The 27,925-nt window shown below is 43.6% G+C and overlaps 1 protein-coding gene across 4 annotated transcripts in view; it reads left to right on the forward strand.

Annotated features, from left to right (window-relative positions):
- Positions 1-4,432: 4,432 nt before the first annotated feature.
- The window catches only part of SNTB1 (syntrophin beta 1), a 223,003-nt gene continuing 199,510 nt past the window's right edge, over positions 4,433-27,925 (forward strand). Inside the window, exons 1-2 of one of the 4 annotated variants that reach the window (XM_022555596.3) lie at positions 4,444-4,623; positions 4,791-5,569. In XM_022555596.3, coding sequence (XP_022411304.1) covers positions 4,996-5,569 — 574 coding nt within the window. In that variant the 5' untranslated portion in view covers positions 4,444-4,623; positions 4,791-4,995. Of the gene's footprint in view, positions 5,570-27,925 lie in introns of all 4 variants that reach the window. The other 3 variants (XM_030764072.2, XM_030764073.2, XM_030764074.2) reach the window with 3 other exon arrangements.

A 27,925-nucleotide genomic window follows, 5' to 3' on the forward strand; every position in this document is an offset into this window, starting at 1 on the left:
AAACTGACAACCCCATACCCTGGGGCTGCTCTCGCCTTCTGAGATGGCCCACATACTGTCCATGGAGTGTGTTTCTCTCTAAATAAATCCACTTCTTACCTATCACTTTGTCTCTCACTGAATTCTTTCTGTGATGAGACATCAAGAACCTGAGCTTCATTAAGTCCTGCGACCAGGTGTGTGATCTCAGTTGAAAGACTGTGGGTTTTGGCCGGGCTCAAGTCCCAGCTACGTGGATGCAAGTCCCAATCAGGGTTTTGGCCAACTTTGAGTCTTGGATGCATGGGTTCAAGCCCCAATCTGGGTTTTGAGTCCCAGCCTTAGGGTTCAAGTCCCAATCTGAGTTGCACAGTTTTAGTTTCAATAGTGAGAAGAAGAAATAAAATAAGAGTCACTAACCAGAATTGATTCAGAATCTGGAATCTGGCTGCTTCCATTCATTTCACACTCAGTACTGCAGCCATCTCATTCTCCCCATGAGCTCTTTATGTACATGTCTGTCTTGCTGTCTTAATTATCTTTGCATCCTTGGGTGTGCCTGTCTCCAGCACCTTCCACAGTGTTTTATAAGAGCAGGTACTCAGTAAGCATTTGGTCAACACGTATGTACACAGGTAGGCCTCAGCTTAGGAGCTCTGCATTTCAAGCACCTCCTGCCCCTCTGTCATTCTGTTCTCTAATTTCCCCTCAGATGTCAAGGAGCTTTCTGCCTCCTTTTCTTCACAAGGTAAATACCTTATATCCAAACTCCATTCTGTAATTGGATAAATCCCCCTAAAGATGCTCAACCTATCTTCAGGAAACAGCATCAAAAGTACAATGATCCTATTTTCCAAACCCAAACACTGGAGCATGTGTTCTAACCAGTAAAAATTGACTCAGTAGGTATTAGGAAGTAATACAGTCTCTCGCTATCCGAGGGGGATTGGTTTCAGAACCCCAACGGATACCCAAATCTGAGGATGCTTAAATCCCTTATATTAAATGGCATAGAGCAGTCGGCTTTCCATACTGCAAGTTCCGCATCCACGGATTTAACCAACTGCTGATACAGAGGGCCAACTGTAGTCGTAATTAAGACAGTTCCTGACAATCCAAAATGTATGATGGTTGAGGCTCAAAGAGGACAAGGAGAATGGATCGTGCTGTAACCCTCCAAGGCCCTCCTTTGTGGTCTGGCCCAGTCTATCTCTCTGATCTCCCCTCTGGTCTCTCTCTTCCTCCCAGGGGCTGCTCCAGCCGTGCTGGCCTCCTCTGGTCCCTTGAACCAGGCAAGCTTAGTTCTATCTCAGGTGCTTTGCTCTGGCTCTTCCCTCTCACTGGGACCCCCTTCCCTAGATCTCTGCAAGATTCCCCTCTTCTTACCATCCATGTCTCAGGCAAAAGTCACCTCCTCACAAAGGCTTTCCTTAACAGTGGCCACCCATAGATGTCCCTTGCCCCTCGTCACTCTAGACCCCGTTGCTCTGTTTTATTTTCTTCCTGGTATTTACTTCTCCGTGAGAGTATCTTATGTTTGCAGTCTTTCTCCACCTCCACCCTACCGCCCACTATGATGTAAGCCTCATAGGGCACATCCTACCATTTGTCTGCTCGCATTTCACAGCACCTAGAACAGTGCCTGGGACAGGACAGATGCACCACCAAACTTTGTGGAATGAGGGAGGAACACTGCCCTTCTTGCTACTGCTCCATCACTGTCCTCTGCTCTGTACTGCTGAGGATTTCGTGGCCTGTTTTTGCAAGCCTAGGTCCACCCAAACATCTGCGGAAAATGCACCTCCCTCAGCAAAGGGGCACCCATGGGAAGATCCCACTTGGGGCTGCGTGGAAATGGAAGTCAAAAGTTTAGGACAGAAGGAGGAAACAGAACTGGAGACAGAGCTAAGTAAAAGAAATCTGGTTAAAAAAAGGAGGGGACTTCAGCTGTAACATCTGGAATGCTCAAGTTGGACTGGGATTCATGATAACCCAGTTGTGTCTTTGTCACAAACCCACCGCGTGGCCTTGGATTCGTCACTGCTCTTCTCTGAGCTTCAAAGGCCACACGCATAAAGCGAGGAAGCTAGTAGTCTTTTCAGACCTGTCCAGTGACCATTCTCCAAAAGGGGAGACCTAAGAGAACATAATCTGTCCTGATTGTAAGTATTACAGGGCTGCAGTGCAGTAGTCCCATCTAGAACCAAGAAATGAGGTAAGTAAAGTTTACCTTTGAGAGTCAGCCTTACTGCTCAGGGGCCAGATATGCAGAGCTGTGTGAGGGATAAGAAAGGGCTTTTAGGCAAGCAAGACCACAATAGTCATCAGCTTCAACTTACTAACATGTCTAAAGAAAAGAATGTGTCAATTCTGGAAGGGCCGGGTGTGCTCTAACTTTGGAAAGCAGGAGAGGCCAGAGAGACAAGGCTGGCTGCACCTTTCTACACATATCTAGGGGAAGGGTCTTAACCCTCAGGGCTTTCCTCCCAGTGGAAAGGTTGGCCTCAGTCCAAGGTGAACACTGGGGCTGACAGGTTCTGAGCATTTTTAGGAGAGTGTAGGACAATGATTAAGAGTCCAAATTCTTCACACCTGGGTTTGTATCCTGACTGCCATTTATTAGCTACAGGACCAGAACAAGTTTTACAATCTGTACCTCCGCCTTTCCACCTGTGAAATAGGAGAGATGATAATAGTAAGTATCCCCAAGAATTACTGGGAAGATTAAGTGAACATGTATAAAGCACTTAGAAGAGGGGCTATTATTCTAATTCCATTGGTGAAGGCATCTCTGGCTGACATGTATGCCTCAGGCCTAATGATATTGAATATTTGCTCTTCCCCTTCTGATGCCACTTTCAACAAGCAACCTACTGCTTCCCATATAGGGCTGCTTACCCGGAAAAAAATGTGCTTATCACAGAGATTCTGAGAAATTCTCATCCTAGAGCTTGCAATTTCTTATGGCAAATTGATACATTACTTCTAGTTATGCCTGGGCCTCTGACATCGCTTGACCACAGAGGCAAGATACAGGTGTGATGTGAATGGAGGATTTCAGTCCAAGGGCGATCTGTTTTGATTTCTAAATCATCACACTGGCATCCTGGTGCCTATCTCCACCTCAGTGCGTTTGGCAGCACTCAGGCTCCTGAAGAGTGACGTGTGTGAGTCCTCAGCCTCTAAAACAGAGGGCAGCCCCCAGACGGTTTTCCCACCCAACACTGGAGCCGCCTGTGCCGTCCCGGCTGTGAGTACCTTTACATGAAAGAATAAACAGCTTTTGGAACACTGGTGGGTTAGAAATATAGGAAATAAGGTTGCTACAAGCAGAAGTATAAATCTAAGCATTCCCCTTGACCTACCTGCAGTGACTTCTTTTCCTCAAAAACAAAAAAACCCAAAACTCAAATGTTTCCATTTCATTCTGGGACCCTGCCTGGAATACCATCCACCCGATCTCTGGGGATGGGTCTGGGTTTTTAAACAATCTCAATTAAAAGTGTGAGTCATTCTGGAAGGGTTAGAGAACTTCCAATGATAATACACATCAGTGGGAATGTGTTCAATAGATTTCTTTCCTCCTGACACCTTGCTGGGTTTGGTTTACCTTTAGGAATTCTCAGATTTGTGAATTTTGTTTTGGTTTTTGGAGAGAGGGCAGAGAGAGGAGGGAGGGAAAAGGAGGGAAAGGAGAAGTGTGAAGCACTTCCAGAGTTCCATGAGACCTGCTTAGGGTCGGGGAGAACTTGAGAGGTTCAAGGACCAGGAGGGTTCTGGGGAGGTTCATCTAAGACATGGGTTATGTTGGCATTTCCGCATTGGCCCGGGAAAGTAACCAATGATTATAATATCATTTCCCAGGAAAAATGCAGCTAGAGCTCCACATATGTCACTCATAAAGGAACTTTTGAGAGACAGTCCATTGCAACTGAGTTCTTAAATGGTGGACTTTCTATATTGGATCTCAGGAAGAAAGAGAATGTCACAGGAAGCATTTGGGTGGCACTGGGGGAAAAAAAAAAGATAGGTCAGAAGCAGAGAGCATATAATGTGCTAGAAATGGAAGAACATCTGTCTCTGGGGTCTGGGGCAGGTAGCGACCTGCTAAAAACCCCAGCCAGCAAAGACACCTCTCCAGAGACCCGGCAGAAAGATGTCCTGCATTTAAAAAGAAGTTTCCCGCACTCGGGTTATGCTGACGTTTCATTTTGGGGTCTTGAGACAGCCTTCCCTCGTGACTCTCAGGCAACCCAGGGCCTCTGCCTGAGTCTACCTGACAGTCCCTGCGAAAAGGAGAGACAGGTAAGAACTCAGCAGGAGAAGCCGAGACTTGGTTTGAGGAAGCCAGAGGGAGGAGATTTGAATCTAGACACCCCTGGGGGGTAGGACTGAAAGGCGATTCAACAGAGGGTGTGAAAGGGGAGGGCCTTGGGAGCATCAGGCAGGGGACCAACGCAGGACACACAGACCACGCCAAGGTGCGGTGTGGGCGCCCGCGGAGAAGGGCGGGTGGAGAAGAGACGCCTGGGGCGGGGTGGAAGGGAAGCTGTCCCTGCGGCGACGTGCGCTCGGAGGAGGGAGGCGGGGAGGGTCGAGCGGGCGCGCGGCGTGTGACCGCCGAGGCTGCGGCGGCTGGAACAGGTGAGCGGCCGCCGGGCGCTGGGTCCCCGCCCCTCCCCGGGAGCGACTCCCCCTACCGACCCTCGCCGGCGCTTAGCCGTTACGCGGCTTCCCCTCGGTTTGGGGTTTTGCCACTGGCAGCTGGTTTTTTTCCCCTTTCCTGTTTCTGTCTCTCCTTCTTCTTTTAGGTTGCTCCACCCCGCCCAGGATCAGGCCAGGGGGAACCGGCCGCTCCGCGGTTGCCAACTCGCGCAGGGCGCTTTGGCGAAGTCCCGGAGTGGAGTCCCGCGTCCCGCCTCCTCCCTGCGGGCGCGCTCTCCTTGCTCCCCCCGCAACCCTTCCCCACTTTTCCCCCCTTTTGCAATCACATGGCATTTTAAGAATGCCGGAAAGATGGCGGTAGCGGCGGCGGCGGCAGCGGCGGCCGGGCCGGCCGGCGGGGGAGGCGGCCGAGCGCAGCGGAGCGGGCTGCTGGAAGTTTTGGTGCGGGATCGCTGGCACAAAGTTCTAGTGAACTTGAGCGAGGACGCCCTGGTTCTGAGCTGCGAAGAGGGCGCTGCGGCGTACAACGGCATCGGGACCGCCACCAATGGCTCGTTCTGCAGGGGCGCCGGCGCGGGGCACCCGGGCGCGGGCGGCGCGCAGCCCCCGGACTCGCCCGCCGGGGTCCGCACCGCCTTCACCGACCTGCCCGAGCAGGTGCCCGAGTCTATCTCGAACCAGAAGCGCGGCGTGAAGGTGCTGAAGCAGGAGCTGGGCGGGCTGGGCATCAGCATCAAGGGGGGCAAGGAGAACAAGATGCCCATCCTCATCAGCAAGATCTTCAAGGGGCTCGCGGCGGACCAAACGCAAGCCCTGTACGTAGGGGACGCCATCCTGTCCGTAAACGGGGCCGACCTGCGGGACGCCACCCACGACGAGGCGGTGCAGGCGCTGAAGCGCGCTGGCAAGGAAGTGCTGCTGGAAGGTGAGGGGTTAACGCCGGGCGGGCCGCTCGGGATGCGCAGCGCACGCTCCCCACCCCACCCCTGCCCCACCGCAGCCGCATCCTCACACCCACCCGCTTGCTGTCACCCACCAGGGGGCCGCAGCGCGCGGCTGGCGGAGTTTTGACAACTTTTGCCCACCTGGGGGCAACTTGTTCCCTCCCTAGGGTTGTCCCAGGCGTTGACCCGTCAGGGGTGTAGGAAAGGGCTAGGCGAGGAGGGTTTCTGTGCCGAGCACCGGGTCGGAGGCGTAGTGATGTTGTCTCATTTTTTATCCGCGCAAAATCCTTGTGTAGTGTAGGGGCTGGAAGTGAAACTGGCAATGAAGTGTACGCGCCCGCGTTCCGAAGCGAGCTCACTGAGTAATAGCAACTCTGACAGTTTTCTGCTTTGGCATAATTTTCTTCTCAGGAGCCTGGGCTGCCCAGCTAAAAAAAAGGGTTGAATCTCAAAGGGGCCAGAGAGGGGTGGCAACGTGTGAATGCTAGAACTCCCACCACCCTTCCCGATTTCCTCCTTACAAATTGGAAACTGGGCTTCTGGCTCGGGAGCTGTGCCCAGGGCTGGGAAGTGAGGTGCAGCTGTATGCAAAAGTACACTTCTGCTGCCAGGTGTTTGGCCAGTTCCTCTGGATTCCAGGTTGCTCCGTTGGAGGGCTGGTGAAGTGGTGTTTCTGCCTGCATCTTCCCCCGGTGTTTCCCCTCCATTCCCCCGGAGTGATGTGGAAACAACTTTGCACTTGTAAACAGTTTCCCCTGCGTGTGAGGTGTCTTAGAAACTACTCTGTTGAGATCTTATGTCCCCATTCTCCTAGTTACCGAATGTGAGCAGAATAGGTAGCACCGTTTTGTGCCCTTTTGTGACTGTGGGGCGTTACGTGGGGCAGAAGGGCAGTGGTAAGGGGATGACGCACTCTCCTTTCCCACTACAGCTGCATTTTTCACTGGATGCCTGCCACTCTGCCCCTTAGCTTGCTTTGTACATAGCTCTTTCAGCACTAATGTCATGGAAATATCTATTTATTCAGCTTTTCCTCGCTGTAGATTGAGTTATCTGGGGTCTTTGATTTAGTTTGGGTCATCTCCCTTGAGCTCCATGACATGCTTGCTGAGTCAACGAGTAAATGAACCCATGGCCATTGAAACAATGTTTCAACTGAGACCTTGTAAACCAGGTGGTTGATTTAAGCCTAAATTAAGAACTTAAGTCAATTTCCTGCTCATCAGTTGTGGTGCTGGTGTGTGAAACCCAGAAAGTTCGAAGTTGGGAAACCAACTGTTCCCTGTAACAGCTGATGCAACTCTCTGGTACATGGCCCACATCCTGGCCTAGAATACACGTTCCCCCGCCCCTTATTTGTCTAGAGGATTTGTGATGTCTTCATATTTAATTGCTACCCAGGATCCGGAAAGTGGAAGGCTATTTGCTTTGGCTTTATGGTTAACATAAGTAAACAAAAAAGTTTTCTTGATTCAAGTGTGTGTCGGCTTCTGTGACAAGGGGCAGGTGGAATTTGGAGCAAGTGTAGTTTGGACTATAAACGGCTGGATACCTGCTTGGCTTGTAATATTTACTGCAAAATATCAGGGGGCACAAAGGCAGGTTGCTTCTATTTCAGGCACTGCCCTTCATTATGTCTCTTCTTCTCCTCAGTTTCACTTTAATGAATAGTGATTTAGCAAAGAAGTAAAAAAAAACAAAACAAAAAAACTCTCTCACCCCAAAAGAGGAAGAAAATGTGACTCGCTACAGTTTAAAATAAACTTAGACAAAGAAAAAAAGTCAAGCAGTTGTCTGACTTTATTGGTGCAGCAACTGAAAAGTGAGCTTTGTAAAAATCTCTGAAGGTAACATTCTTAAAACGGATTGTTGTGTGTTCCAGGCAGGACCTCTAGGGGCAGACCTATGGGCTTCCTAGACACGACCCACCTGGGCTTTGAGCAGCAATCTTATTCCAAGCCTGAGTTTTCAGAAATTGACTGCTATTAAGATAAGCAAGAAACCCTCTCCCCCCACCCCCAAAACAGTGTCTCTTCTTCTGAGAGTATTGGTCCGAAATGAGGTGGGAATGATCATGTATCATCAAATCAAATAGAAAACAACCTCTCTTTTGTAGCTTGGCCTAGTACAGGGATTCCCAGCTGAAGAGACTTTTCAGAATCACGGGAAGGGCTTTTTAAAATCACCTATCGGGACTTCCCTGGCGGTCCAGTGGTTAAGACTTTGCCTTCTAATGTAGGGGGTGCAGGTTCAATCCCTGGTCCGGGAGGTAAGATCCCACATGCCTCACAGCCAAAAAAAAAAAACATAAAACAGAAGCAATATTTTAACAACTTCAATAAAGACTAAAAGTGGTCCACATCAAAAAAGAAATCTTGAAAAAAGTTTAATAAAATAAAATCACCTATCTACTTGCTACTGCACTGAAATGCCATCTTGATTTCAGAATTTCTACATAGGAAAGTCTTTGCTGATGTAATCTAGTTGGATCAGAGGACTAAGGGAGATGTATTAAAGATATATTTATATGGTAAAGACACTGTTTTCTATTTAGATTGCTTTTTTTGGTTTGTATGATTTTTGAGGGAGCGGTTGGAGACTAGTTTCATCCCTCAACCACAGCCAATAAGACCCCCATTACGTGACATGCGCCCCCTAGTGGAGACTGACTGCCTCTACTAATGGTACATCCTGTGAAATGAAACCCCGCCCAGCAAATTTCAATGCCAGCGTTCTAGTCTTAGATTCTGCCACAGAAGGATGTCAACCTCCTTGAGCCTCAGTGTTTTCTGAAAAATGAGATTAAAGAAATGCTTACTTACTGGGCTGCTGTATGGAAGAGCACTCTGAGAATTTAAAAAGGCCTGGGGAGGGGGGCGGGACAGAACGTATCAAATGCCTGCTGTGATTATTTTTACAATTCACATGAAGATGAAATTGCCCCTTCTAAGGGACACACCTTTCCTATTCCTTTACTAGAGTTTATATTTTTAAATTTTTATTTTTTTGTTGTTGTTGTTTTTGTACTATAGAACTGTAATGTTAGGAGACCTTTGCTCTGGGAAAAGAGAATCACAGCAACAGCTAACATCTCTTGAGCACTTAATATGTGCCAGGTTTTACTTACATTTGTTCGTGTACACTTCTGGTAACCCCATGAGGTTAGTGCTACTGTTGCTTATTTTACTGATGGGAAACTAAAGTTTACAGACTTTACACGTTTAAAGTTTACAGGTTATTTGCATAAACTACCAGAGCTAGAAGGCATCCAGGTCTATCAGACTTCAAAGCTCATACTTACAACCTCCAGGTGAAATTGATACTCTGAGCTTCTACTTCAACTGCGTGCTTGAATCAGTTGAAGCTTCATCAGTTATTGGGCTCGAGATGTCCTTCCCCACTCCTCGAATGTGCTGACGTGCTTGGGACAGCCTTGAGCAGGAAACAGCAATTGTGTGGACCACTCAAAAGGGAGAGACAGGAAAGAGGATTGAGTCTCAAAGCCCTAATCACCAAGTGTCTGGCTATCAAGAGGGAGCTGCTGCGATATGGCCCAAATTTACAATGTGACTGAGCGTCCATCATTAAACACGTGGCAGGCAAAGAGACTAAATTGCAATTCAGACTTAAAGAGTGAATAAACTATTCCAGTTAAGTCAGTGTTAAACCAAACGTGCATCAAAGTTAAGATCAGAAATCTTCACACTGTGAACTCATTTCCCATTTTAGGGAGGTGGGAACAGGGACCCTGCATTCAGCCATGCAGCTATTCAACCTCGTAACTCCAGGGGTGCACCCTCTGGAGTTGGGCAGGGCATACCTGCATAGACGTCTTTGGCAGCTTTGGGTACAGAAGGGGGGGTGGGGGAAGAGGTTTTTGCCCTTATAGCAATAGTAAAATCATAATTTGGCCTATATCAACCTTTTTGTAACTGAAGTGACAATAAAATTAGTTTCTTCAGAACTTTGTTGAGATCAAGGAGTGCAGAATGTTGCGGAAGTAGAGGTGAGGCGTGGACAGAATTATCCTTGGGTACAGAGGTCACTTATGGAACTAGACTAGAAAAAATAGAAACGCAAAGGAGAAAGTCAGAGACAGTTGTTGGCATTAACCTTCTCCATCAGAGTTCCTCCCTCAGTACTACTCCCAGGAATGCTCGTCTGTTGAGATCATCTAAAATGTCACTTTCATAATCACTTTCTCCAGTGGTGGAAGTAGGGATGATGGGGCAGGGAGGTGGCAGGGTGCAAGGGAAGGGCAGTGATTTTGCTGGCATTCAATCTCAGGACTGGATGAGAATTTGAAGTTTAAAGAATATTAATTTATTTAGGATGTACAGATTCTTAAAGAATACCCAAGAACCCTGGAATTAGAATCTTGAAACTTGAGTTATCTTTTAACTAATAATTACACTTTTTGCAATATACTTTATTTCTTTGGGCCTTAATTTTCTTCATTGGAAAGCTAGAAAGCTGCGGTAAGCCATCTCTAAACCTTATTTCACTTCATAACTTATAAATTCAGACCCAACACACTTTTATTAACAAATCTTTCTAACACCCCTTTTATTATCATGAAATGAATTTCATACATATAACCTAACTCTAATTTAAATTTAAAATCAAAATAATGCCCTATTATTAACATGACAAAATGGAGAAATGAAGTGAATTATAAAAAATATGTTTCAATAGATAACTGCATGGTACAACTACACCAGAGGTCATAATGAAGGAGGTAGATGCTAGGACTTGTATGTAAAATTACTATCGATGCATAGCTACAAATGAAGATGGGTAGGGGTATGTAGTATCACTTGGGATCTGGAAAAATCTTGCACTGTGAAGGACTGGCTCAGATGTTGCAAGGTGTCTTGGATCCCTGGCGGCTATCACTAAATGCTAGTTGTATGCCAGCATGACCCACCTTGACCTCTAAAATGCCTCCATAAGTTTATGAACTGCTATTGGGGAAGGGCAAGAACCAACCTCTTAAGAACCAGTGTTCCGTAAAAATGCTAATTCTACTTTATAATGCCTAACCTTTTGTAAACTCTTTTTACACGTGTGATAGTACCTAACACTTATATAATATTTACCTTGTACCAGATGCTGTTCTTAGCACTTTACGTGGACCAAATCAGTGGAATCTCACAATACCCTGATGCTATCAGTATGTCTATTTTACAGATAAGAAAACTGAGGCCCAGATCAATTAAGCCACTTGCCAAAGAAACACAGTGAATAAATGCTGAGGCTGAGATTGAAGCACAAGCCTTAAAGCCTTTGATCCTCATGAACAGCTGTATAAAATAAGCGGACTAGGGATGCTTATCCTCAGCTTGTTGATTAGGAAAGTGAAGCTCCAAGAGGTGGAATGATTTGTCTTTATGAGGTCTTTCTTCTACTTTCTTGTTTGAAATATTCGTTTTCTACTATGGCTGTAACAAATAACTAGAAACCCTGGTAAATTAAAACACACACTTACTATCTTACAGTCTGTTAAAGTCAGAAGCCCGATGCTGATCTCACTGAGCTAAAATCAACGTATCTGCAGGGCTGCATTCCTTTCTGGAGGCTCTTTTCCAGAAGCTTCTAGAGACCACTCTCATGCCTTGACTCATGGCTCCCTTCCATTAAGCCTGGGGTAGCAGTTTGAGTCGTCTCACCTCTAATCACTCCAACCTCTATTATACCTCTCTTGCATTTTAAAGGCCCCTTGTGATTACATTGGTCACATCCAGATAATCCAGGATAATCTCCCCATTTAAAGTTAATGTTCAGCAACCCTAATTCAATTTGCAACCCTAATTCCCCTTTGCCATGTAAGGTAACATATTCACAGGATCTGGAGACTAGGCATCTTCTTTTCAGGGGGAGGTGGGGAGGGATAATTTTTCTGCTACCACATCTGGTTTGCTAAAGTCATAATGGTGCAGAGTTCCCAGGTAGGACTTCATGAATACACTGAACCACAGTAAAGAATCACTTCCTGTCTCATTGCAAAGGAGTTCTTCATTCATTCATTTATTTACGCCTTCATTCATTCGATTTATTTACGCCGTGTCTTCTATGTGCCACACGCCACTAGGGGATTGCCCTCAAGAAGCAACATTTGAGTGACAGACACAGATCAGCATCGGATCAGCACCATACAGGCAACTACAGGATGGAGTGAAAAGGGCAACATGCGGGGTTTTATGGGATGCTGTGGGTTCCCGCGGGAAGGGCAGCTGAGCCCCTCTAGGGCTAGGGAAGGCAAATGCCTCAGGGCAGCCTAAAAAAGAGCTTGGCCATCAGCTTTAGCCCAGTGTGGCTGAGCGGGTAGAATGTGACCTTCAGACCTTGATGAAGGGCAAGACTGAAAAAAGACCAGAGAATTGAGCAGGGGGCAAGGCTGGTAAGCCTTGTTACAGAGTTGGATTTCATTCTGAGGGTGAAGTGTTTTAGGCAGGGAAATGTCAGGCTCGGTTTCACATTTCAAGAAGCTCGCTCTCTAGGGCGGTGCTTCTAGCATGAGGTTGGCAGGGCTTTAGTGAAATGACTGGCTCCCTGTTTCCACCCAGCTGCCCTGGGACACGGCCACTTGACCCTGAATTATACTTGGGGGCAACTCCATGAGTAAGGCTTAGGTTTGCAAAGGGGCTTTTCTCACATTACGATTTTGTCACCAGGTCACCCCTTTGTGGATGCTTGGACAGGTGTTACAATCTGCCTTTTGCACAGGAGGGTTAGGTGACTGGTCCCAGGTTACCTGTCAGTGACAGAGCTGGAAATCAGATTATCTAACACCCCATCAGCTCTCCTGCTGCGCGCTACACAAACTCAAGACATCGTGTGGGGACCAAAAGAAGTCTCAGAGGAATAAGCCTTGGCCTCTGATTTGGGGAGCCTTACAGTAATTAGGGAGGTAGGGCATTTGAGGCTGATTGTGAAGTACTTGAGATTAGTAAGACAAATAGGGTGATTTTGACCCCAGCATATATAGCATAGTACCTGGCAGACATCAGGCTGTTAAAATGTGTTAGAAAAGGAAAAAATGGAAGGACAGATGGAAGGAAGGAAGGGAGGGAGGGAGAGAAAAAATTGGGGGATTTAGCAGTGACCCTTTTTTTATGACTCCCATCCTCCAGCACTCCTGCTGTTGGACTATGGCGATAAACATTTGGCATCCGATAATGAAAACTATACCTTTTCCTGTAGAGAAGAGGAATAAAGAAGGGACTTTATAAACCTAGGAAGCACTTACTTAACATAGACCAGTCTTGAAAGACAGTTCCCAAAAGAGGAGCCAGGCATGATTTTAACAGTGATCCGAAAATGTAATTAATTATCCTTTTCGTGTTATATTTATAACCACTTTGCCTTTGCCCCGCTGTGGCACAGGGACCTACACATCTGAATAAGTAAGAACGCTTTCTACCCAAGGAGATGAAAACTCTCTGCTTAGATATTTTAATTGTTTCTTTTTTAAGCTTATGTATCAGCCTGAGAATTCAGACCATGTTCCTTAAGTGAAGCTGATCAGGATGGTCCTTCAGTTCCTTCTTTCTGCCGGGGTAGGGGATGTTCTTCTTGTTCAGTGGTGCATTTTAGGCGTCACCCCATGAAGTATGTATAAAAATAACTCGCTGCACATGGCTCCACACTTGTGAAAGACATCTAACCAAAGCTACCAGTGTTCTGTTTGGCGAAGGGAAATCATTCTCTGGCGGCTAGTGGCCTACTAAGAATTCTACTTCAGGTGATGCATTTCAAAGCAGTTCATGTTAAAGAAGAGCCAGAATTTCCCCCCGTATTTGTAACAGGTGTTTTACATACCAAACCTCATTACCCACTTCACTGGCTTTGATCTATAATAATGCTTGCCTTTAGCCCTGGTCTGCAGAGTGAGACTTAAGAGAAAATATATAATGTGCACCACAAAGTAAATATCCTAACAGACCCGCACAAATGAGCCGCATTCCCAGCGCAGAATAGACAAGATGGACAGGTTCACGATTAATAATGATTATCATGGATCTTAAAAGGATGACCCGTACTTTAGCTCAGTACTTTTAAAAACTGCTCCTCCCTGTGGACTGAAGCGTCGTTCTTAGCACGTTCATAAGTGTGGGAGGCTCTGTCTAAAATGTAACGGGTTGCTGACGATGACTGCAGCTGACATGTCCAGTTTGTTTGCATTGCTGTTCAAACTGCTCTTGTTTCTTCCTTTCGCAATTTTGTTTTTTTTTTCAAAGTGGTAAAAGACAATGGTTCAGAGGGTGGGCCTTGGATTTATTTTGTCTGGGCTCGAATTTGCAAGCCACCTCTTTCTCCCTGTGTGATCTTGTGCAAGTTACTTAATTACAAGCTTCAGTTTCTTAATCAGTGGGTTCATTGTAAGGAGTGGAGTGATTATGTATGTAAAGTGGTTAGCTCATTGCCTGGAACCGTAGTCTGCACTAAATAATTAGTAACTGTGTAATATGTCAGGTCTCATGCTTATCTAAGTATTATTTTTGGATAGAGGGTTCAATCCTATAAGTAAAATGAAGGGTTCAGTCATATGTTCTATAAAGCCTTTTGGGGGGCACAAGGGAGAGCTTGGGATTTGCCATGTTAGGGAACCAAACGATGTAAGTGGTGGCTTAGGAGAGTTCGTTTGCCTTGCAGGTGTGAATTATGATCCCACAAGGGTGTATTTCACTGATGAGTTTTAGTCGCATCAGATGCTCTCCATCAACCAAAACCACAGCGTAGGGCGCTGTGGCTTTTAGTGGGCAAATGTGAACTGTGTCTTAAAATGCTGATATGCAGGAACATGCAGAGGAGTGTTTTGTGAAGGAACAGTAGGCAAGTAGGGATTTAACCTACACAGCAAAATTCAAAACTCTTTAAAATTTTTTCTAGTAATTATAGGAATGTGGAGATCTTATTAACCCAAAGAAACCCAAATGTTTCTTTTACAAAAAATGTAAAATATTTATATAATCATTACTAAGTCAGAAATATACTTTAGTTTTTTATTCTATTATTTAGTACTGTGTTTCGTGGTCTCCAAGAGACCATCCAGTGGAAGATATGTCATTGTTTATGTGCCCTTAAGAAAGAAAAAACTGTCTAAGATGGGAAGTCTGATAGGTTACCTGCATAAAGTTGGGACACCAAAGGGCTATGCCTTCAATGCAGGAATAAATGAAAAATAAACCCATCACACAAAAAGGGACAACAAAGGCGCTCATTTCAAATTTGGTACTGGTGGAAGGAAGGAAGAATATATCTCCAATAATTTTGAATTGCAGGTTGGTTCTAATAAATATTTAGGTCTGAATATACAATGTCAGTGTGAGTTTTAAAAAGTACTTAGGCAGATAATCTAATCTAAAGTGTTTTCAGATAGAGAGGGCCCCCGATGAATGATAGGAGAAATTATAAATACTCTCTGCAAGAACTTGGTTTCCATCCACACCTTCAGAGATTTTAAGGCCCATCCCCCAATTCAAAGATGATAAAATGTGAAAAGAAATGGGCAGTTTGAATTGATGAGGTATGGTGTAAAATTGTTACACAACTATTTATTAAAATAATTTTTCTTTTAATGTTTGTAAGGTGGCACCTTGTTGGTAGATTGAAGCAAAAATCTGTAGAGGGATGAGATGAAATTCCTGTTCTAAAATAGAACAGCCCAGAGGGGAGACAGGTGTAGAGTAATAAACTACATTTATGTAAATTACAATAAGTTCTATAATAATAAAAAGTTATAAAGGAGTAAATGTTGTAACAGAACTTATGGAATATCTGAAGGTACTAAGGATATATGAAGTGGAAAGGAATGCTTCACAGAAGAGGTGACTTGAGAGTAGGATTACATAAACAAAGTGAAATTTAAAATATAGGTAATTACATGGCTATCTGGGGCCCTGCATTTCAAATACTTTCATCTGAAATGTCCTTCATCTGCAATGAAAATCAAGGTTAATGATTTTTCTTTTTTGCTTGCGATATCCATATACTGTCCTCTGTTCTGTACTTCATTTTTAGAATTTGTCTAAATCAAAATACTACATGTTTATAGCATTCCTTCGCCTACCCTCCCCCATATCTTCTCTCCTGTTCCCCAGAATAGTAGAATATATAGCAGTATAGGCATATTATTTAGAATATTCTAATAGCAGTATGGGCATATGATTTAGAATATTGGAATACTTTTTTTACATACTAGAATATATATTCTAATATTCTGAATAATATGCCTATTACTGCTATTTCTTGATATATCAGATTTAGCCATTATTGACTAAATCAGTCTCTGTTTATAAAATTATGATAATGTCAGTATTGCTCCATTTTCCAGCCAAGTAATATTCTATGATCAGGTCTTTTGCAGTTACTAACAGCTTTTCTTTTCTTTCCATTTGCTTAGTTTTCTTATGCCTAGCTCAATTTTTTTTTTCCCAAATGCAGCACTAATGTATCAGATTTCTAGCAATAATTTTTTTTCAGATTTTCACACATATCAAATAATCCACCCATTCTGTTTATTTTTCTCCTGGAGCCCTGCCACTCTGGACTGCTTCTGTCTTGGCCTGGTGTGTGGCCATCTTCCTCGGGTTGTCCTTGGCTTTATCCTGTGTCTGTTTTCCTGAATCTACTATCACCTTCATTTCTTGTTTACTCCCTAGTTTTGCTGGAGCACTTTTTTTTTTTTTTTTTTTTTTGCGGTACGCGGGCCTCTCACTGCTGCGGCCTCTCCCGTTGCGGAGCACAGGCTCCCAACGCGCAGGCTCAGCGGCCATGGCTCACGGGCCCAGCCGCTCCGCGGCATGTGGGATCTTCCCGGACCGGAGCACGAACCCGTGTCCCCTGCATCAGCAGACGGACCCTCAACCACTGCGCCACCAGGGAAGCCCCGGAGCACATTCTTCAGTGGCTTTCTGAGAAAGAATGGGAGGTAAATACGTGATAATATCTTTAATTTCTTTTCTCACTGGGTTGGTCCTTTGATTGTGGTGGTCTGAGGTAGCAGTCATTTTCCCTCAGCAGTTTTCAGGGTTGCTAGTGAGAAGTCTTAGGCCATTCTCGTTCGCTTTCTTTTATGTGTGAACTATTTCTTTTTGCTGGAAACTTTTTTTTTTTTGCGGTACGCAGGCCTCTCACTGTTGTGGCCTCTCCCGTTGCGGAGCACAGGCTCCGGACGCGCAGGCTCAGCGGCCATGGCTCACGGGCCCAGCCGCTCCGCCGCATGTGGGATCTTCCCGGACCGGGGCATGAACCCGTGTCCCCTGCAAAGGCAGGCGGACTCAACCACTGCGTCACCAGGGAAGCCCTAATACTTCTTTTTATCTCTGATATTCTCAGTTGTATAGAGTGCCTTGCCTTGGTGTGAGGCTTTTGGTAATCAATTTTCCAAGCACTTAATGGACAGCAGTAGGCTGAAGCCGTAGTTCCCAAACTGTGTGCCAAGATACCCTAGGGTGCCCCAGTGAACTCACAAGGGTACCATGGAATATTTTAAAGTTTCAAGGAAAACAGCAACGTCTCTTGGATACCAGGCAAACTATTAAAGGGAGTTTCAACATTAGATTGCTGCATTCCTTCAATAATGTGAATATCTTTGCAAAGCCGGGTTTTCTGCGATTACTGTGATAAGAAATTAAATTAAATTAAAAATAAGTACCACATGAAATGAAGGTGGCAGTATCCATATGATTCCAAAGTTTTAGAAGTTGTATAGTGCCCAACAAATGCTAAGTTTTTAGGACTTAAAGATGTACTACATTGTTTGGACTTAACTACTTAATAAATTGAATTGGTAGGTGTTTCTTTGGGCCTATGAGTGTCATGAAAAAAATAACTAAGACATTTAGGGTGCCATTTACTGAGTAGATTGGGGTCTGTGGTCCAAAGGCTCTTAAACGGCAGTTCTGGAACAGTTTTCTTGTATTATTTATTTGACAGTTCTTCTCCTTTGCCGTTTTTGCTCTCTGTGTGTGGAAATCTTATAGCTGGATGTTGGACCCTCTGTATGGACACGCTAAGAAACTAATTTTTGTTGTTATCTTTTTTTTCTTTTTTTCTCCAGTTGTCCTTCTCTTTCATGTTTGTTTATTTTCATGAACAATTACTAGATTTGTATCTACAACTCTTGTATTGAATCTTTAAAAAATTTTATCTGTTCTATCTCTAAGCTCCAGAACATTCTCTTGGTCTCATTGTTCATTCTTTTCTTATAGCATTCTCTTGTTTTGTGGATACAATATCTTTGCTGCTCTCTAAGAACCCATGAATAATAGTTTCCTGAAGACTTTTTTTTTGCACTAATATTGGCTCAGATGTCTCAGTGTACCTTTCTGTCCACTTAATTTTTCAGTGTGTTTAGGCATATATGATAGTGTCACGTATTCTGAGATTTGTTCCATTTTTGTGTTCCCCGAGAGGCAGAACCTGATAAGAGTATCTCAGCGTAAGAAGTTTATTTGGGATAGAATCACAGAAAACACTGGTAGTAGAGTGGGAATGTAAGACGGTGATTGGAACAAACCCATAAAGACCCCACCGTGAGCCACTAAGCCACTCTGGAATGCATCAGATCCTAACTGAGGGGTGAGGAAGGGGGTGAAACTTATTCACCAGCTCGCCATCATCATTTCGTTAAGGTTGACTGCTGAGGGTATTACCTCTCTGATACTCCTGCTGGCATCTCTGCGAGGGTCACAAGTACCCTCCTGCCAAAAAGATGCCCTCCAGACAGAGAACTGCAGGTATTCAATCTAAGCGGCCTTCTCTGCATGTAACATTGACTGCAGAGGAGATGTGGTACACTGACTTGGGCTTCATCAGAACCTCATTTCCTGATCTAAAAGTGTTCAGAGGAAATCGTGATGGAAGATGTACTGTGCTCAGACCCATTTCTGTCCCAAAATCTTTTGTAAAGGCTGGTTCAGACACAATCAAGATTGAGTATATTATCCTCGGGAAGCCTTGTAAGGCAAATTTTTGCCCACCTTTACCTGATTTTTAATTTCTTTGAGTGTGTGGTTAGCAGAGAGGCTGGCAGTTCCACTTAGTTGATTGCACAGTCCCTGCAAGTAGGCTATGCACGAGTTAGATTAATTGAACCAAAGGGGAGCACTGTGTTTCCCAACCTCCGTGCTATTGACATTTTGGACTAGATAATTCTTTGTTGGGGAGCAGGGTCTGTCTTCTGTGACGTAGGATGTTTAGCAGCACCCCTGGCCTCTACCCACTAGATGCAAGTAGCATCCTCTGCCCCTACTTACAATAACAAAAAATGTCTCCAGACATTGCCAAAAATCCCAAGGAGGACAAATAGCCCCCGGTTGAGAGGCACTGGTGTACAGCCTATAGTACCGGTTCTCAGACTTGGCCATGCGTTAGAGACACCTAGGAAGCTTTAAAAAACCTCATGACTGGATCCCTCCCTAAGGGATCCTAATTTTAACTAGTCAGGGATTTATTCTGGGTATTAGTCGGTTTACAGGCTCCCCAGGTGATTCTAATGTACCTTCAGGGCTGAGAACCACTGGCCAAAATGATCTGCTCATTAACTGTAAAGTAGTGAAACAGAGTCTAAGGCAATCAGGACTGGTGGGGCCTGTGGTGGACTGGGTTAATCCAATGTCATCTTAAGGTGGGCAACTTCAGCTCTTATTGCCACGTGGAAGAAGATCTCTTTTCTGTTTTGTCTCTGGAACTTGCGATTTTCCTTTATCGACACTTTGGAGTGCACAAAATACATTAACAGCAAGCCCCTCTTTTGATAATACTATTCCTGTTACAGGGACAAAGGAACTATTGAGTCTCAGAGGGACGGTCAAAAGTGTAGACGAGTCATGAGCAGAGTGGACAAACTAGCTTTCTGACCTTGAACAATAGCCTCACCTGTCTAGAACTTAGTTTTCTCATGGCTAACATGGGGATAACAATAGTACTTTCTTTGTGGGGCTGATATGAGAATGGAAAGAGTGAATACAGAACTTAGTACAATATCTAGTACTGTGCATTGTATCAAAGTATCAAAGTGTGTTGGTTACTATTATGATACATTTGTCTTCCTGCATAGATTATATGATCATAAGAGAAGGGATCAGGCCTTATCTACTTTAAGAACTTCAATGAACTGAACAGAATTGACTCATCGGTAGTTGTCTGTTGGTCATTAGCCATGGCCCTAAAACAGCAGGATTTGGGCAAAACTAAGAAACAAGCAGCTTCATTTGGTAAGCTTTACAGATGGTTAAATAATGTACGTGGTGTTGGATCAACAGTTATTTAACAGTGTCTCCGTGTCGTAGGTCTTTATCAATACCTGGTTGAAAGAGGGGCCTAAATTAACAAAACCAGATGCTCTGTCCCAATCCTTCTAACACCTGGAAAATAGAATTTTGAAATGGATTTGCTGGTTTAAATATATTTTGAACACTTTACAGTTTTTACGTGGGTACCTTTTATTTTAAATTATACCTCATGTCCCAGAATCATTATTTCTCATTCTGCCAGAAAATGTACTCTCCACAAATTTATCTTTGCCTCAATAATTATGAAATGACAGGAGACTGTATTTCCAGTATGGTATGTTTATCAATCTGTATTTGTCAGGGAAAGAAATGAATATAACTTTACAACTGTTCCAAGTACTGAATTAAGTTGTCTGTCCTTTGAAAACACCCATAAGGCGTGGAAGGATGATCTGAAAGAAGAAACTTTTTTTTTTTTTTTTTTGCGGTACGCGGGCCTCTCACTGTTGTGGCCTCTCCCGTTGTGGAGCACAGGCTCCGGACGTGCAGGCTCAGCAGCCATGGCTCACGGGCCCAGCTGCTCCGCGGCATGTGGGATTTTCCCGGACCGGGGCACAAACCTGCGTCCCCTGCATCGGCAGGCGGACTCTCAACCACTGCGCCACCAGGGAAGCCCCAAGAAGAAACGTTTTAAAGAATGAATCTCAGCCACTGATTTGTAAAATTCCATTCTCAGATGCTTGATTTTTTTATATATGTTCATATTTATATATGTGTGGGCATGTAATGTAAAATATGCACATAAAATATATTTTGGGAAAATGGAAAGTTTCCCTGATATAGTTGTAGAGAAAGAACATACCTAGAAAACACACATGACACTATATGACAGCTTTGCTAAATGAGTGTTGTGGACAGTAAGTGCTACTACACACATAATGAGAGAGGAATCCTGAAAGCTGTGGACAATACGGAATGCTTTTACAGCGCCAAAGCCTGAAGTGGACACAGAATGGTTCATTCTTGTCTGCCACTGCGTCCTTCCACGCTGGGTAAAAGTAGGGTGCTTGCTTGCAGAGCAGGCTTCATCTCTTTCCTCATCAGCCCCCTCCCCCCAGGCTGGAATAGTTAGACTTTTGGGGGCCGGTCCCAGGTCTTGGGAGCCTCCCACTTCCCAAGTTCTCTCTGTCAGGTTTCATATCCAGACTGGTCTCCTTCATCTTTGGCTTTCCTCTCCAGTCTTTCTAACACATTTACAGATTCCACCCCTTGTTATAAGTTAAATATGTCCCCTCTAAATTCTTGTGTTGAGGTTCTATCCCTCAATACTTCAGAATGTGACATATGGAAATAGGCTCCTTGCAGATGCAGTTAGTTAAGATGAGGTCATACTGGAACAAGGTGGGCCCTGACTTGTATCCTCATGCAAAGGGGAAATTTGGACATGGACACACACACACACACACACACATGCACGCACGCACACACACACACACAATACCTTGTGAACATGAAGGCATAGATTGGGGTGATGTTTCTACAAGCCAAGAAACTCCAAAGATGGTTAGCATGGAACTGATTCTCCCTCATGGCCCTCAGAAGGAACCAACCTGGCCAACACCTTGATTTCAGACTTCTGGGCTCCAGAACTGTGAGAGAATAAGTTTCTGTTGTTTAAGCCACCCGTTTGTGGTGCTTTGTTATGGCAGCCCTAGCAAACAAATGCACCCCTTATAGGAGGTTTTAGAATAAATTCCATTAAAATTTGGCAAGGAGTTTAAGGAGTGGGTGCATAGTCATTGAGTTCTAGCACATTTTTTTCTCTTTGTCAAATGTCTGGTGACACCATCTGTCTTTTCTAAGTGTTCAAATAAATTCCTCATCACCTCTAGGTGTGTAAGTCAGCACCAATAGGGCTGAGCAATGGTAAAGGCTGTCGCAGGTTGATCTGTGCTCATGAAATAGGTGGGAACTAGCTCTCTGTTATGATGCATACAGCACTGCAAAATTTTGCTCTCATGCATCTTAGCCTTGCTGTGAGTACTGTTACTTGGAAGCAATTTCTCTACTTTCTGGCTGTGTCAAAACCTGATATCCACGCTACTGGAATAAATCATTAATGTCATTCCCAAAATGTTCACATATACGGTTGCTGGATGCAATACAGTTATTTGATTTAAAAAATTTAAGTATAAGTATGTCCCAAATACTGTGTGGGACATAGTTAGGCTAAAAAATTGGGCTGCTTACCTGAAAGCCAAGTTTAACTGGGCATCCTGCATTTTGATTTGGTAAAGCTGGGAACCCAATTTACATTGCTTTCAACATTGTAGCCTTAAAGCCAGCCAGTGACAAAACCATGAGTCACTGGAGTAAGCCAATCAGAGGGTGGATCATTTAGAAGGGGTTTTGTAAAGATACAAGTAAACCAAGAAGCTGCTCAGAAGGTGTGGCTGTGTCCTTTCTCAAGCCTTTTCCAGAAGAAGACAAGAGCAGGAGATGGAGGATGTGATTCTTTCTCTGAAGCCTTTGCTCCTTATCCGCAATTTCAGAGGGACCAGAATTTGGAGCACTGACTAAGAAATGGGGGTTAGGGGCAAGGCATTAGATAACTGTAAATCTAGAAGCAGCACTGACTGAATTACTAATAAAACCTAATATTACCACTGTGACCTGAAGTAGTTCTCATCTGAAAATTGAAGAATTGGCATCTTGATGCTGTAGGTGTAAAACTAATTAACAAGATTGTTATTAATAACAACCCCTCCCTTTATATCTTTACCCTGATTTCTTTCTAGCATGTCATACCCATAGTACTTCTATTCCTTAGTACAGCCGGCCTTCAGTATCCCTGGGGGATTGGTTCCAGGACCCCTGTGAATACTAAAATCTACTGATGCTCAAGTCCTTTATATAAAACGGGGTAGTCTAGGCAGCCTTTGGTATCTGCAGGTTCCACATCCGTGGATACAAGGGCCAAATGTATGTATGTATGTGTGCGTGTATATATATATAGTGCATATACTGTATATTGTTTATTGGTTTCTTGTCAGATTCCTTCTGTTGGAGGCTCTATTCCCAGTGCCTAGAGGATTACTTGGAATTCAATAGACCCTCAGTAAATACTAGTTAAACTGAATGAATGAATGAGTAAATGGCAGTCTTTAAGTAACCCAAGGCTTTACAGAAGACCCTTTAGTTAGTCAATTTAAAAGAAAGGCTGACCCTCTGAGCTTTCTATGTGAAGGTCTGAAAATTTTCTGCTCTTGTGAATTAATTTGGGCTAGTGGGGGCTGAGAGCATGGTGGGAGAAATTTAGAGATGGAAAGATCCTTTTTTCAAAACTTTCTAGCATTCCGTTCCAAGTTTTTGAGTTGTGTCAGGCTGCAAGACATTGTATGGCCTAAAGGACTTCTCAAAGTCTCTGCAGCTTCTTGCTAACTAGTAGTGAAGTTAACCTTCTTAATACTGAATTCACCAGCCATTTCCTGTTCCTCCAGTTGGTTTCGTGAAGGGGAACAGAGGCATATGGGAAGAAAAGTTTCATCGCCTGGATCTTATCCTATTATTGCCATAACTAAACCAGTTGCAGGATTTTTTCTTTTCCGTGACATTAAAAAAACATGATCATGCTTGACCTATATTAAAAATAAGTTGAAGCATATATTTATCATTGAGAAAGACGCTGTGAGCTAGTCACACTTACGAAAGTTCTTTCATGTGCTTCAAATAGCAAATATATAAAGATGAAAAAACACCTAATAATTTTTTCGTTCCTTGGCAGCAGCATTAACATTCAGATTAAATCTTTGATTGTTAATGTGTTCTAGAATCTTGTAAATAGGATTTTTTTAAAAATCACCTTAAAAAAGTCTGTATTTGACTAGTTAAAACAAAGTGGGGTTTGAAGTTAAACAGGCTGAGTTGCAGTTGCGCAACTCCCCGGACCCTCACTGCCTAAATCTTCATAATTCCAGTTATCAGAAGCCAAGGACTCTGGAAGAAAAAAAAAATGTTTTTGAACTAGAGTTGGTCCCTTGAGTGGAACACTTAATAGATTGTATGCTGAGAGATTACCTTTGGGGACAGCATTTGTTCATGGGCACCCGGTGTCCTCTCTCTTAGATCTTGCCTTATCTTTTCAGCAGCACGATTAGAAGTGGCGACTGCAGTCGCAGTGGAAAAATCCAGCAGGAGGTTATCATATTTAATGTTTCGGAAAACTTCCTTTTGAAGGCGATAACAGTATTTCTCAATCACCGTACTGTTGGGCAAGCACAGGTGTGTTGCATACCGTTAAACCACTCTCTCCTTAGGACATAATGTTGTTCTTTGAAAGTATTTGGCTCTCCTTCTACCTCTTTTTCCTCCCACCCCCTCTTTATGCCAAAGAAGGCACATTTCCCAGACTTACTCTCCACACCGAGCAAGGTGTTCTTTCAGAAATCCCGGATGATTTTTTTTTTTTTAACTCATTCCATTCCAGTTGCATTTCCAAGCTCATGATGCATGTTTCTTATTTGGTTTCAGTCCACACATTTTGACTGAGCATCTCCTGTGTAATGAGCATTATAGCAGCTTCCAGAGGTAGAAGCAAGTCCTCAAGGGGTTTACAATCAATCCACTGGGGTAAAAGACCTACAGGGTAGCCATGTTTTTCTCTTTTCTTCCATTAGAGTTTGTCTTGCACTGCGTCAGGGAGAACCATGGTGTAAACAGATAGCTCAAGCCTAGTAATAAAAAGGGTGGGTTGGAATAGCATTTCAGTCAATTTTGGTCACATTCAAAGTATGAGTCTTGAAAGGCAAGTGAGGGAGAAGCAGAGGACTTCTTGATGTGAGTCAGTTAAGAAACATTTTGTAAAACCAGCTACCTTTTAATTTTAACTGCAGGATACAACCCTCAATCTTTGGTCAGCTGTTGGAACCTGCTACAATTTTAGCCTCAACCTACTTTCTTCTTCCTTCATGAACACTAGGCTTTAGCTAAACTCTTCTTCTTACCTCCTAAAAACACTGTACAGTATAGGATCTGCCACAATACTTGGCTAGCAGCAGGTAATTAGTCAATATTTGGAGAATGAGGAAAAAAATCAATATGAATGTAGGTATTTCCTCTTCCATTTCAATTCCAAATTTCTGAGAGAGAGAGGAAATCTGACTGGTATGGCTTGGGTGAGGTGTCTCCCCTTTGTCCAGATAGCTGTGTCCGGGAAATCGTGTCCAGGGCCAGGTGGTCAGTCAGCAGGGGTTTGGAGCATCTGCTCTGGGAAGGGTGTCATGAGTATGACCTGCTGTACTTCTGGGCTTAAGGAGAAGAATTTATTGAGAGATTGTAGAGGATCAAGTATCTGGAAGGCGCAGCAGGGAACAAGGAGTCTGTTGATTTTCCTTCTTCGCCCTTGTAGTTGGACAGAGGTTGAAGGAATGGCCAGCATTGGAAAGAGTTACAAAGGAAGTGGTATTTTCAGGGGAAAGCCAGGCTTCCGTCAGGGCAAGTAGGAGGAGGGAGTGTTTAAGAAAAGATTGAAGATAAGGAGAAAGAATCTTTTTTCACAAGTAAACATAATTCATTTTAGTTTATGCTTAATTATGGGTATTGACATTTTTTTTCTCATTATCTCACTGTGATCAGATATGCATTTACTGAATACATAAGACCAAGTCTGCATGGGTAACATGGCTTTTATTTTAAATGATGCATTCCAGTTCCGAACAGTAGTGTTACAAATTGAAGGGAAGTAACCCACTTTTAGGTTGGGATTTACCCATGATTGTTGAATGACTCAGTGAAAAGTGAGTGAGTGAACGAGTGAGTTAGTATAAAACATATAAACTGAGAGTGAGAAGTGGGTGTGTTTGGAAAACTATCAGCTTTATAGAATTGAGTCTTCTGAGAAATATTTGCTACTCTCTGTTGGTTTGCTGCCAGAGCTTGTTTTCAAATTAACCCAGATTAGTTGTCTCAAGTTAGATAGACAGATTTGCAAAAGCGTTTTAGGCAAATGTACAATTGCATATTATAGGAGAACTATTGATTAGATAAACCAAATAAGAGGAAAATTCTCCCCTTGTAAACTTCCTGTGAAGTGCCCTTGCTGTAAAGACCTGTCCAGGAAGAGTTGAGTAGAAATCAAAGGGAAACTTGTCATCCTTGCTTTTCTTTCTGGGTGGAAAGCAAAAGGTAAACATCATGGTCGAATGGAAAAGTAAATGGATTTTAAATTTTTATGTGTGTTTCCCCAGTTTGAGGTGCTCAGGCTTCATTCAGCTGTACAGTTAAAATTGACAAGACCCCTTAAAATGTGACATAGTCACTCGAGGGTTGAACCTTCCAGTATAGCTATCGGGTGGATGCTTTTGGATGATGACTTTGTTGTATAACATTTGTTATGTTTATATATAAATGCAAGCATATTTATTTATAATTTAAATTATTATTACTTCCTTTGATCCTAAATTATCCTAGAGTATGTATTCATTTAGAGGAGGTAATGTTATGGTTAGCATTTTCCATTTTATTTAGTAGAGGAGTTAACAGTGGGTAAATGTAAATTGAATTTCTTCTTTCAAATCTTTTTTTCCAATTGATTTTAATTTTTAAAGGGACATTCCTAGAAAAAGAAAATATTCAGTAAATTCTGTAAATGTTGTTCGGAGGAAGGCTTCAAGGATCTGGTCATTGCCTGGTTTTGTGGATTGAATTGTGTTCCCCCAATATTCATATGTTGAAATCCCAACCCCCAGTACCTTAAAAGATGACCTTATTGGAAATTGAGTTGTTGCAGGTGTAATTAGTTAAGATGAGGTCATACTGGAGTAGGGTGAGCCCATCCAGTGTCACTGGTGTCCTTATAAGAAGAGGAAATCTGCACACTCAGCCATGCATAGAAGGAAGACCATGGAAGAGACACAGGGAGAGGACAGTTATCTACAAGCCAGGGAGAGAGGCCCAGAACAGATCCTTCCCTCACAGCCCTTAGAGGGAACCAACCCTGCTGACACCATAATTTTGGACTCCTGGTCTCCAGAACTGAGAGGCAATGAATTTTTGTTGCTTAAGCCACCCAGTTTTTGATACTTTGTTATGGCAGCTCTAGCAAATGAATCCACTTGGCTATGTAATCTGATGAGCAGGGGTGGCTATACAGGGTGCCGTGGGTCCCCCCTTGCTAGAAACTGACTTTCATTTTGGAAATTCCAGTTCCATACCCCACCTCCTGGTATTTCCCTTCTTCTCTTTAACATCAGACATTTATAATGTCTGATGAGGCTGAGTTGTGATACAATAATTTTCCAGGGAAGTCTATCGTATAGTCTGAAACTTCCTAAATAAGAATGGATCCCTTCCCTGCGTTGCAGAATTCATAAAAAGAGGCAGGCTGAGAGGGCGTTGATAAGGTACAGAACTAGTAGAGAGGCTGGATTCTTGCTTTGGCTCTAGCTGTTAGCTGTGTGGCCTTGGACAGCTCACTTCTCTGAGCCTCAGTCTTTTGATTTGCAAAACAGAAGATCTTCTCTATCTTTTTGTGACTCTGCGAATGTAAATTCAAAAATCTAGACTACATAAGACAAAGTAAGCATACACGTAATCATAACATATAATAGCCTTTTTCCACTTTCGTATTCTCCAAATAAAAATGCCGTTGGTTACAAAAAAAAACTGCAAAGTGCAGAACACCTTATAGTGAATATCACAGCCTCCTGGCTTCAGCTTAGTTTTAACTAGTTTTAAAGTGAAGAATCCCAGCCCTTCTTAACTTCCAGCTCACTTCCCAGAGGAAACCACTTTGAACACTTGCCATATTTAGCTCTTTTAGTGGTTACCACCCTATCTTTAATGATATGTTTATGCTACATTTCCTTGATGATCAGGTCCAGACATTAGCTCTTCACTCCCCAACGCTTACTAGTTTTAAAGTGAAGAATCACTGATTCAGCAGACATTCCTAATGCCTGTAGGTCAGCAGGTCCCTTTAGGAGCCTCACTCTCTGTGGATCTAATTTGAGAACAGAACTCTAGCTTCAGTCAAAGGGAAACCAGGGATTAGATGATTTCCACAGGGCATAACACAAGATGTCGGGAAGGAGTTTGGTT

The sequence above is a fragment of the Delphinapterus leucas genome, chromosome 17 (genome assembly GCF_059928025.1).
Source record: "Delphinapterus leucas isolate spDelLeu-1000000601 "Yukka" chromosome 17, BTC_Dleu_Yukka2, whole genome shotgun sequence".
In the NCBI taxonomy this organism is placed as follows: domain Eukaryota; kingdom Metazoa; phylum Chordata; class Mammalia; order Artiodactyla; family Monodontidae; genus Delphinapterus; species Delphinapterus leucas.